Here is a 13,556-nt window from a genome sequence, read left to right as displayed (position 1 = left end):
GCCCATTTTATAAAGGCATATACATATACAACTACAGAGAAAGGGTCAATGGGCCTTGTGCATTAGAATTGAAATGTAATAGGTTATGTGATCTAATTATTATTATAATTAGTAGTAGTATTGATTCATTTAACCCATAGTGATTCACTACAGTTATTGTTATGGCCAAAACATTGGGATGACATGGTCTGAAGTGTGTATCTCAATGCAAAAAAAAAAAAAAATCACAAGATTTGGGGGCAGAATTACATAGGGTCGAATATAGAGGGTTAATTAACCCTCGATATTCGACTGTCGAATGTAAATCCTTCGACTTCGAATATCGAAGGATTTAGCGATATTCCTATGATCGAACAATTGAAGGAATAATCGTTCGATCGAATCCATCAATCAAAGGATTTTCCTTCAATCAGAAAATTGTTAGGAAGCCTATGGGGACCTTCGCCATAGGCTAACATTGGCCTCGGTAGGTTTTAGGTGGCGAACTAGGGGGTTGACGTATTTTTTAAAGAGACAGTACTTCGACTATCGAATGGTCGAATAGTCGAACGATTTTTAGTTCAAATCATTCGAGTCGAAGTCGTAGTCGAAGGTTGAAGTAGCCTATTCGATTGTCGAAGTAGCCATATTCGACCATTCGAAATGTATTTTTTCTTCTATTCCTTCACTCGAGCTCACTCAAGTAAATGGGCCCCATAAAATGAGCAAACAACAAATCTTATCACCCTCCTCACCAGTGCACCCAGCTCCAGAATAATGACTTCAGGTAATCCATTGTGGTACAGGTATAGGATCCGTTATCGGGAAACCCGTTATCCAAAAAGCTCAGAATTATGGAAAGGCCGTCTTCCATAGACTCCATTTTATCCAAATAATCCGGATTTTTAAAAACGATTTCCTTTTTATCATCAGGTTTTTATCATACAGGTTCATACAGATTTTCCCCAATTTATTCCCCTCCAGTATCTTGGTTTTTACCCATTCATTGCCTGCTTAAGAATGCTGGGAGTTTTTCTCTGATATTGAGTAGTACTATTTATCTTTTAATCTGCCTCTGCCTTGAAACTATTATACTATATTATAATAATGTTGATTATTAAATGTGCAAAAAGCTAGCGACATAATGAACGTAGATGAAGCATTAAGCACACAAATATGTGCAGGCATAAGGCAATGTTCTGTAGTAGAGAACAGGTGCTGACAAGATCAAATGCTCTTGCTTACATACATTCTAATATGATTATATTGTATCACCGCTCTTATAACTCTAGAAAACAATGTGCCGCTAATCCAGAAGGATAATGGGTTTCCTCAGATAATGACTACGGCTGTGATTCTAATCTTACAGAATTTAATTACTGCCGGGATCCTCTCAACAGACTCACATCAAATTTGAATTGTTATATCTGCAAATGAGATCAACACAATTCATATCTGTATTGCCTGCACTTACTGACGGAGCTCTACAGGTCACAGATTTCTTATATTATAAGTGATAATATACTGTTGGATATCAGAAGGGTTTCTGTGACCATATAAAGACACAAGGCTGCAGGCTGAGTTATACAGGGAACTCTGAGTATCACTCATGTATTATAAGGGATAATGTACCCCCTACTGTAAATGATAAGGATATTAGAAGTCACTGAGGGGTTGTTCTGTGACCATATAAAGACACAAGGCTGCAGGCTGAGTTATACAGGGAACTCTGAGTATCACTCATGTATTATAAGGGATAATGTACCCCCTACTGTAAATGATAAGGATATTAGAAGTCACTGAGGGGTTGTTCTGTGACCATATAAAGACACAAGGCTGCAGGCTGAGTTATACAGGGAACTCTGAGTATCACTCATGTATTATAAGGGATAATGTACCCCCTACTGTAAATGATAAGGATATTAGAAGTCACTGAGGGGTTGTTCTGTGACCATATAAAGACACAAGGCTGCAGGCTGAGTTATACAGGGAACTCTGAGTATCACTCATGTATTATAAGGGATAATGTACCCCCTACTGTAAATGATAAGGATATTAGAAGTCACTGAGGGGTTGTTCTGTGACCATATAAAGGCACAAGGCTGCAGGCTGAGTTATACAGGGAACTCTGAGTATCACTCATGTATTATAAGGGATAATGTACCCCCTACTGTAAATGATAAGGATATTAGAAGTCACTGAGGGGTTGTTCTGTGACCATATAAAGACACAAGGCTGCAGGCTGAGTTATACAGGGAACTCTGAGTATCACTCATGTATTATAAGGGATAATGTACCCCCTACTGTAAATGATAAGGATATTAGAAGTCACTGAGGGGTTGTTCTGTGACCATATAAAGACACAAGGCTGCAGGCTGAGTTATACAGGGAACTCTGAGTATCACTCATGTATTATAAGGGATAATGTACCCCCTACTGTAAATGATAAGGATATTAGAAGTCACTGAGGGGTTGTTCTGTGACCATATAAAGGCACAAGGCTGCAGGCTGAGTTATACAGGGAACTCTGAGTATCACTCATGTATTATAAGGGATAATGTACCCCCTACTGTAAATGATAAGGATATTAGAAGTCACTGAGGGGTTGTTCTGTGACCATATAAAGGCACAAGGCTGCAGGCTGAGTTATACAGGGAACTCTGAGTATCACTCATGTATTATAAGGGATAATGTACCCCCTACTGTAAATGATAAGGATATTAGAAGTCACTGAGGGGTTGTTCTGTGACCATATAAAGGCACAAGGCTGCAGGCTGAGTTATACAGGGAACTCTGAGTATCACTCATGTATTATAAGGGATAATGTACCCCCTACTGTAAATGATAAGGATATTAGAAGTCACTGAGGGGTTGTTCTGTGACCATATAAAGGCACAAGGCTGCAGGCTGAGTTATACAGGGAACTCTGAGTATCACTCATGTATTATAAGGGATAATGTACCCCCTACTGTAAATGATAAGGATATTAGAAGTCACTGAGGGGTTGTTCTGTGACCATATAAAGGCACAAGGCTGCAGGCTGAGTTATACAGGGAACTCTGAGTATCACTCATGTATTATAAGGGATAATGTACCCCCTACTGTAAATGATAAGGATATTAGAAGTCACTGAGGGGTTGTTCTGTGACCATATAAAGGCACAAGGCTGCAGGCTGAGTTATACAGGGAACTCTGAGTATCACTCATGTATTATAAGGGATAATGTACCCCCTACTGTAAATGATAAGGATATTAGAAGTCACTGAGGGTTGTTCTGTGACATATAAAGGCACAAGGCTGCAGCTGAGTTATAAAAGGAACTCTGAGTATCACTCATGTATTATAAGGGATAATGTACCCCTACTGTAAATGATAAGGATATTAGAAGTCACTGAGGGGTTGTTCTGTGACATATAAAGGCACAAGGCTGCAGGCTGAGTTATACAGGGAACTCTGAGTATCACTCATGTATTATTATAAGGGATATGTACCCCTACTGTAAATGATAAGGATATTAGAAGTCACGAGGGGTTGTTCTGTGACCATATAAAGACACAAGGCTGCAGCTGAGTTATACAGGGAACTCTGATATCACTCATGTATTATAAGGATAATTACCCCTACTGTAAATGATAAGGATATTAGAAGTCACTGAGGGTTGTTCTGTGACCATATAAAGGCACAAGGCTGCAGGCTGAGTTATACAGGGAACTCTGAGTATCACTCATGTATTATAAGGATAATGTACCCCACTGTAAATGATAAGGATATTAGAAGTCACTGAGGGTTGTTCTGTGACCATATAAAGGCACAAGGCTGCAGGCTGAGTTATACAGGGAACTCTGAGTATCACTGATGTATTATAAGGATAATGTACCCCTACTGTAAATGATAAGGATATTAAAGTCACTGAGGGTTGTTCTGTGACCATATAAAGCACAAGGCTGCAGGCTGAGTTATACAGGGAACTCTGAGTATCACTCATGTATTATAAGGATAATGTACCCCTACTGTAAATGATAAGGATATTAGAAGTCACTGAGGGGTTGTTCTGTGACCATATAAAGGCACAAGGCTGCAGGCTGAGTTATACAGGGAACTCTGAGTATCACTCATGTATTATAAGGATAATGTACCCCCTACTGTAAATGATAAGATATTAGAAGTCACTGAGGGTTGTTCTGTGACCATATAAAGGCACAAGGCTGCAGGCTGAGTTATACAGGGAACTCTGAGTATCACTCATGTATTATAAGGATAATGTACCCCTACTGTAAATGATAAGGATATTAGAAGTCACTGAGGGGTTGTTCTGTGACCATATAAAGGCACAAGGCTGCAGGCTGCTATACAGGGAACTCTGAGTATCACTCATGTATTATAAGGGATAATGTACCCCTACTGTAAATGATAAGGATATTAGAAGTCACTGAGGGTTGTTCTGTGACATATAAAGGCACAAGGCTGCAGGCTGAGTTATACACGGAACTCTGAGTATCACTCATGTATTATAAGGATAATGTACCCCTACTGTAAATGATAAGGATATTAGAAGTCACTGAGGGGTTGTTCTGTGACCATATAAAGGCACAAGGCTGCAGGCTGAGTTATACAGGGAACTCTGAGTATCACTCATGTATTATAAGGGATAATGTACCCCCTACTGTAAATGATAAGGATATTAGAAGTCACTGAGGGGTTGTTCTGTGACCATATAAAGGCACAAGGCTGCAGGCTGAGTTATACAGGGAACTCTGAGTATCACTCATGTATTATAAGGGATAATGTACCCCCTACTGTAAATGATAAGGATATTAGAAGTCACTGAGGGGTTGTTCTGTGACCATATAAAGGCACAAGGCTGCAGGCTGAGTTATACAGGGAACTCTGAGTATCACTCATGTATTATAAGGGATAATGTACCCCCTACTGTAAATGATAAGGATATTAGAAGTCACTGAGGGGTTGTTCTGTGACCATATAAAGGCACAAGGCTGCAGGCTGAGTTATACAGGGAACTCTGAGTATCACTCATGTATTATAAGGGATAATGTACCCCCTACTGTAAATGATAAGGATATTAGAAGTCACTGAGGGGTTGTTCTGTGACCATATAAAGGCACAAGGCTGCAGGCTGAGTTATACAGGGAACTCTGAGTATCACTCATGTATTATAAGGGATAATGTACCCCCTACTGTAAATGATAAGGATATTAGAAGTCACTGAGGGGTTGTTCTGTGACCATATAAAGGCACAAGGCTGCAGGCTGAGTTATACAGGGAACTCTGAGTATCACTCATGTATTATAAGGGATAATGTACCCCCTACTGTAAATGATAAGGATATTAGAAGTCACTGAGGGGTTGTTCTGTGACCATATAAAGACACAAGGCTGCAGGCTGAGTTATACAGGGAACTCTGAGTATCACTCATGTATTATAAGGGATAATGTACCCCCTACTGTAAATGATAAGGATATTAGAAGTCACTGAGGGGTTGTTCTGTGACCATATAAAGGCACAAGGCTGCAGGCTGAGTTATACAGGGAACTCTGAGTATCACTCATGTATTATAAGGGATAATGTACCCCCTACTGTAAATGATAAGGATATTAGAAGTCACTGAGGGGTTGTTCTGTGACCATATAAAGGCACAAGGCTGCAGGCTGAGTTATACAGGGAACTCTGAGTATCACTCATGTATTATAAGGGATAATGTACCCCCTACTGTAAATGATAAGGATATTAGAAGTCACTGAGGGGTTGTTCTGTGACCATATAAAGGCACAAGGCTGCGGGCTGAGTTATACAGGGAACTCTGAGTATCACTCATGTATTATAAGGGATAATGTACCCCCTACTGTAAATGATAAGGATATTAGAAGTCACTGAGGGGTTGTTCTGTGACCATATAAAGACACAAGGCTGCAGGCTGAGTTATACAGGGAACTCTGACTATCACTCATGTATTATAAGGGATAATATACCCCCTACTGTAAATGATAAGGATATTAGAAGTCACTGAGGGGTTGTTCTGTGACCATATAAAGGCACAAGGCTGCAGGCTGAGTTATACAGGGAACTCTGAGTATCACTCATGTATTATAAGGGATAATGTACCCCCTACTGTAAATGATAAGGATATTAGAAGTCACTGAGGGGTTGTTCTGTGACCATATAAAGGCACAAGGCTGCAGGCTGCGTTATACAGGGAACTCTGAGTATCACTCATGTATTATAAGGGATAATGTACCCCCTACTGTAAATGATAAGGATATTAGAAGTCACTGAGGGGTTGTTCTGTGACGATATAAAGGCACAAGGCTGCAGGCTGAGTTATACAGGGAACTCTGAGTATCACTCATGTATTATAAGGGATAATATACCCCCTACTGTAAATGATAAGGATATTAGAAGTCACTGAGGGGTGTTCTGTGACCATATAAAGACACAAGGCTGCAGGCTGAGTTATACAGGGAACTCTGAGTATCACTCATGTATTATAAGGGATAATGTACCCCCTACTGTAAATGATAAGGATATTAGAAGTCACTGAGGGGTTGTTCTGTGACCATATAAAGACACAAGGCTGCAGGCTGAGTTATACAGGGAACTCTGAGTATCACTCATGTATTATAAGGGATAATGTACCCCCTACTGTAAATGATAAGGATATTAGAAGTCACTGAGGGGTTGTTCTGTGACCATATAAAGACACAAGGCTGCAGGCTGAGTTATACAGGGAACTCTGAGTATCACTCATGTATTATAAGGGATAATGTACCCCCTACTGTAAATGATAAGGATATTAGAAGTCACGGAGGGGTTGTTCTGTGACCATATAAAGACACAAGGCTGCAGGCTGAGTTATACAGGGAACTCTGACTATCACTCATGTATTATAAGGGATAATATACCCCCTACTGTAAATGATAAGGATATTAGAAGTCACTGAGGGGTTGTTCTGTGACCATATAAAGGCACAAGGCTGCAGGCTGAGTTATACAGGGAACTCTGAGTATCACTCATGTATTATAAGGGATAATGTACCCCCAACTGTAAATGATAAGGATATTAGAAGTCACTGAGGGGTTGTTCTGTGACCATATAAAGGCACAAGGCTGCAGGCTGAGTTATACAGGGAACTCTGAGTATCACTCATGTATTATAATGGATAATGTACCCCCTACTGTAAATGATAAGGATATTAGAAGTCACTGAGGGGTTGTTCTGTGACCATATAAAGGCACAAGGCTGCAGGCTGAGTTATACAGGGAACTCTGAGTATCACTCATGTATTATAAGGGATAATGTACCCCCTATTGTAAATGATAAGAATATCAGAAGTCACTGAGGGGTTGTTGTGTGACCATATAAAGGCACAAGGCTGCAGGCTGCGTTATACAGGGAACTCTGAGTATCACTCATGTATTATAAGGGATAATGTACCCCCTACTGTAAATGATAAGGATATTAGAAGTCACTGAGGGGTTGTTCTGTGACCATATAAAGACACAAGGCTGCGGGCTGAGTTATACAGGGAACTCTGAGTATCACTCATGTATTATAAGGGATAATGTACCCCCTATTGTAAATGATAAGAATATCAGAAGTCACTGAGGGGTTGTTGTGTGACCATATAAAGGCACAAGGCTGCAGGCTGCGTTATACAGGGAACTCTGAGTATCACTCATGTATTATAAGGGATAATGTACCCCCTACTGTAAATGATAAGGATATTAGAAGTCACTGAGGGGTTGTTCTGTGACCATATAAAGGCACAAGGCTGCAGGCTGCGTTATACAGGGAACTCTGAGTATCACTCATGTATTATAAGGGATAATGTACCCCCTACTGTAAATGATAAGGATATTAGAAGTCACTGAGGGGTTGTTCTGTGACGATATAAAGGCACAAGGCTGCAGGCTGAGTTATACACGGAACTCTGAGTATCACTCATGTATTATAAGGGATAATGTACCCCCTACTGTAAATGATAAGGATATTAGAAGTCACTGAGGGGTTGTTCTGTGACCATATAAAGGCACAAGGCTGCAGGCTGAGTTATACAGGGAACTCTGAGTATCACTCATGTATTATAAGGGATAATGTACCCCCTACTGTAAATGATAAGGATATTAGAAGTCACTGAGGGGTTGTTCTGTGACCATATAAAGACACAAGGCTGCGGGCTGAGTTATACAGGGAACTCTGAGTATCACTCATGTATTATAAGGGATAATGTACCCCCTATTGTAAATGATAAGAATATCAGAAGTCACTGAGGGGTTGTTCTGTGACCATATAAAGGCACAAGGCTGCAGGCTGCGTTATACAGGGAACTCTGAGTATCACTCATGTATTATAAGGGATAATGTACCCCCTACTGTAAATGATAAGGATATTAGAAGTCACTGAGGGGTTGTTCTGTGACCATATAAAGGCACAAGGCTGCAGGCTGCGTTATACAGGGAACTCTGAGTATCACTCATGTATTATAAGGGATAATGTACCCCCTACTGTAAATGATAAGGATATTAGAAGTCACTGAGGGGTTGTTCTGTGACCATATAAAGGCACAAGGCTGCAGGCTGCGTTATACAGGGAACTCTGAGTATACCTTCTTTGATCTTTTCTTCAACCAACTGTCGCCCAGCTGCCAATAGTTAGACACAACCTGGTCAACATGGTACGAGGTTCTTGTGTTGCCTCATTTTCCAAATAAAGCCTCTGTCCCCTGCTCCCCTTCTTTCCAATCTCATACACACACATTGCGCCCCAAGAAAGAAACACAATTTTCTGATTTCTATTGCCATTTACAGCAGCTCAAACACCATCGGCCGCAGCAATGAAAGAAATGATTCCATATAATTAACAATTTTCTTCATTGATTGAATGTGACTTTCTGTAACAAAAAATGCTTTTATTGAATCAGAATTTTCTTTATTTTGTTTCTTTTGGCACAATGCTTTTGTTTTGACCTATTTGGCCGCATCAAAGATGATTCACCGTTACTGAATATTTAACGTGCACAAAATTTGTTTCCATTTGTCTCACAGATTTACTCTATGCCATTGATTTTCAATTCTTCATCGACCTTCTGTAATCTTTAGCGAGTTCATTTTCTGCTTTTTTATTTGTCTCCCGCTCACATTCATAGAGACAGAGAATGGCAGAAAAATGTTCAACTTGTGCATTAGAGTTTATATTGTTGAATATTTAGCTTTGTACAGGTGCAGGATCCCTTATTTGGAAACCTGACATCCAGAAAGCTCCGAATTACTGGAAGGCTATCTCCCATAGAGCCCATTCTCAGCAAATAATTCTAATGGATCCATATTGGTGGAAAAAATCTAATTGGGTTTATTTAGGGGGAGTCCGAATGCTATAGTTTTTACTATAAAATCCAAATTTTTAGTGGGAATTATTTTTTGTAAATAGTTTAGTTACTAAACTCCGAATGCAACAATCACGAAAAATTTGTGATTTTTTTTTTTTAATAAAATGTGACTTTTAAAAAAATCATGAATTTTTCGGAATTTATTAAACCCCGAGGATTGAAAAGTCAGAATCTGAAAATCCGGCATGTCATACCTGTCCAGATTGCATATACGTCAATGGGAGAAGTCCCAATGATTTTTTGATGTGCGCTGGGTTTCGTGCAATACCCCAAAGTTTTCTGAGTCAGGTGGAACTTCCAAAAAAATCATGAAATTTGTGCAAAGCGGATGAAAAAATCATAAAAGATCGAGAAAATCAGATTTTTGCCACAAAGCAAATTTTCGGGAAAATGTAGTAATAAATGAGCTTTAAAAAAACCCAAGCAGATTTGATTGGAGTTTATAGCATAAAATATTGAGATAAATTTGGACTTTGATAAATAACCCCCCTTATTATACCCCGAGGCTGCAAAAAGTCAGAATCTGAAAATCCGCCATCTCAGACCTACCAAGTAGGGATGGGCAAATTTAACCCATTTCTTTTGGCAAAAATGGTTGCAGACGCCCCTTAAAGTCTATGGGCGTCAAAAAAATTATGTTGAGCGCCTTTTTATTTTGACGCACAATAACATACAAGTCAATGGGCGTCATTTTTTCGGCGAAACAAAGCGGCAAAAAAATTTGTCCATCCCTACTGCCGAGGTTGTATATAAGTCAATGGGAGAGGTACCTATCCTATTTGGACGTTTCTGTGGTCTGTGCTGGAATTAGCCCCAAAATCCAACTATTTGTACTTTTTGAGAAAAAGCATGAAAAACTTGAGTGATACGGGAATTTTTTTTAAAAAAATTGTACAATTAGGGTTTTCGCTTGTTTTTATCAAGCTTTTTACCGATCTGATTCAATCTTGCTTTTTTTAATAACAGGTCGAAGTGTGGATTCTAGTTTGGTTTGACTTTTTTATTTTAAAAAATCAGATAAATTCAGATAACCCCACAATGTTTGAAATGATTTTCAGTACAGGTATGTGATCTGTTATCTGGAAACTCGTTATCCAGAAAGCTCAGAATTACGGAAAGGCCGTCTCCCGTATGACTCCATTATATTCAAATAATCCAAATTTTTTTAAAAAAAAATGATTTCCTTTTTCTGTGTAATAATAAAACAGTAGCTTGTACTTGATCCCAACTAACACATAATTAATACTTATTGGAAGCAAAACCAGCCTATTTGGTTACATGATTTTCTAGTAGACTTGGGGGCCGATTCACTAACTTCGAGTGAAGGATTCGAAGTAAAAAAACTTTGAATTTCGAAGTTTTTTTTGGGCTACTTCGACCATCGAATGGGCTACTTCGACCTTCGACAATGACTTCGAATTGAAGTACTGTTTCTTTAAGAAAAAACTTCGGCCCCCTAGTTCGCCATCTAAAAGCTACCAAACTCAATGTTAGCCTATGGGGAAGGTCCCCATAGGCTTTCCTAAGTTTTTTTGATCGAAGGATATTCCTTCGATCGTTGGATTTAAATCCTTCGAATCGTTCGATTTGAAGGATTCAATCGTTCGATCGAACTATTTGCGCAAAAATCCTTCGACTTCGATATTCGAAGTCGAAGGATTTTAATTCCCAGTCGAATATCGAGGGTTAATTAACCCTCGATATTCGACCCTTGGTGAATCGGCCCCTTAAAGTAAGAAGATACAAATTATGGGAAGTTTGTTATCCGGAAAACCCCAGGTCCCGAGCATTCTGGATAACAGGTCCCATACCTGTATATTAATGTATGATGACCCCAATGCACCATTTTGATTTTGTGAATATTTAAATATAAACTTGGTTGTGACACAATGTGAGGATTTCCAATACTTTCCAGTAATTTGACTTTGTTCCCTGACCAATCTCCATGCCCTTTACCTTCTCCTTCCCCAATGTTTGTGCTCCTCAGCACCATTAGTCTCTCTGCACATCCCCTACATTCCCATATCACTATGCCTTCACCTTTAACTTTTCTGATCTCTTTGGACTGTCTCTTGATACCCCCTTCCTCACCAATCTACATTACCTTCTCCATCACCAATGTGTGATCTTACCTTAGCCTCTAATTTCTCCTTACTGACCTCCAAACCCTTTCCTTGCTCCTTCCTTCATTTCTATGCATACCCTCGGCTTCCATGCTCATCTGATCCTGTTTTTATGTTCAAGGAAAGGGTAACTATCACTAGTAAGTAATAACCTAGTAAGAAAAAGATTTCTGTCGAGCTTAATAAATACTCACTGCGACTATGGATGAAAGTGATCATAGCAGTGATCAAACTTCTAAGGGACTAATATAAGAGCAAAGATGCTAAATTGCACCACTCAAGTTACCCAACCAAATCAATCAGCAAAACTACTTGTTGATTGGTTGATATAGATAACTGCACTGGTTCAATTTAGCATTTTGGGGGGTGGGGTGATGTAATTATGATCCACCGTGTCTTTTTTCTTGAATAAGTCATATTAGATACTAAAGTATATCGACTGTATTGAATGTATATATTGGTTTTTGTTTTCCAGGCCAGTCCCGCGCCCATCATTGTAAACACAGACACTTTGGACACAATACCCTACGTAAGCTACACACCGTTTCATGAAAATGTGGTAAGTGTCAACGCTACAGGTACGGAATCCTTTATCCAGAAACTCATTATCCGGAAAGCACAGAATAATGGAAAGGCCGTCTCACATAGACTCCAGTTTATCCAAATTATCCAAATTTTTAAGAATTGCTTTCTAGCGATGGGCTAATAAATTTGCTAGGCATGGATTTGCGGGGAATTTCCACGTTTCGCCGCCACTTGTTGGTTCAAGAATAAAGTTGTACATGGTAGAGTGAATTGTTTGCAATTAAAACAGTGTCATTTAGAAATAAAAAAAGTAAAATATAAAAATCATTACAGGATCCCTTTAATAATTATTGCTCTGGGTTACTGGACAAACTATGCCCATGACTTTCCACATGAATTCCTTGTTCTATGTATGCCCAACTAAAAGCCACACTTTCTCTACTTGGGTTTAGAAGGACAATATCAGACCTGTCAATCATTTTTTTTAATCCAGTATTTTCAAGCACTTGATCTCCAATTACAACTGAACCATTAGTAGCACTTCCCAATTTATTTTATACTCTTCTTTGTTCTAGACTAGTGATGGGCGAATTTATTCGCCAGGCGCGAATTCGAGGCGAATTTGCGCGTTTCGGGCGCCGGCGTCATCCATTATCCAGAAACCCGTTATCCAGCTCCAAATAACGGAAAGGCTGTGTCCCATAGACTCCATTTTATCCAAATAATTAAAATTTTTTTTAAATGATTTCTTTTTTCTGTGTAATAATAAAACAGTAGCTTGTACTTGATCCCAACTAAGATATAATTAGTCCTTATTGGAGGCAAAATCAGCCTATTTGGTTTATTTAATGTTTATATGATTTTCTAGTAGACTTAAGGAATGAAGATCCAAATTACAGAAAGATCCATTTTGTGAAAAATGCCAGGTTCTGAGCATTATGGATAATAGGTCCCATATATATATATATATATATATATATATATATATATATATATATATATATATATATATATATATATATATATATATATATATATATATAATCATCAAAGGATGGACCAGCACTCCAGTTCTGATAAATAATGGTGCTTATATTCACATATCATCGTGCATGATATGTGAATAAAAGCACCATTATTTATCAGAACTAGAGTGCTGGTCCATCCTTTGATGATTATACAGTATTACTTTGACCAAGCACCCGTGAAAATATGTAAGTGGTTGGAGTGCAGGTACCTTGGACATATTATATATATATATATATATATATATATATATATATATATATATATATATATATATATATATATATGTTTTCCAATGAGTATCTGCACTCCAAAGCTGTTGTCAATGGCGGGGTGCACGGTAATTGTTTATGTATCAAGAATCGTCAGACCAGCACTCCCTTTTAAAGTTTAGTAATTTTATTGTCATTCTGTAGTATCCGACGTTTCGGTCCACATTTGGACCTTTTTCAAGGATCCTTGAAAAAGGTCCAAATGTGGACCGAAACGTCCGAAGATTCTTG

General features: G+C 38.7%; 1 protein-coding gene across 6 annotated transcripts in view; it reads left to right on the top strand.

Annotated features, from left to right (window-relative positions):
* The window catches only part of LOC108710034 (disks large homolog 2), a 621,594-nt gene that overhangs the window by 332,287 nt on the left and 275,751 nt on the right, over window positions 1-13,556 (top strand). For all 6 annotated transcript variants that reach the window (XM_041584606.1, XM_041584605.1, XM_041584603.1 and 3 more), the window contains one exon: window positions 11,978-12,061. In XM_041584606.1, coding sequence (XP_041440540.1) covers window positions 11,978-12,061 — 84 coding nt within the window. The remainder of the gene's footprint in view (window positions 1-11,977; window positions 12,062-13,556) is intronic.

This window comes from Xenopus laevis, chromosome 2S, assembly GCF_017654675.1.
Source record: "Xenopus laevis strain J_2021 chromosome 2S, Xenopus_laevis_v10.1, whole genome shotgun sequence".
NCBI classification, from domain to species: Eukaryota; Metazoa; Chordata; class Amphibia; order Anura; family Pipidae; genus Xenopus; species Xenopus laevis.
The sequence above is the reverse complement of the archived record's forward strand: the minus strand, read 5'-3'. Positions and strand labels throughout refer to the sequence as shown.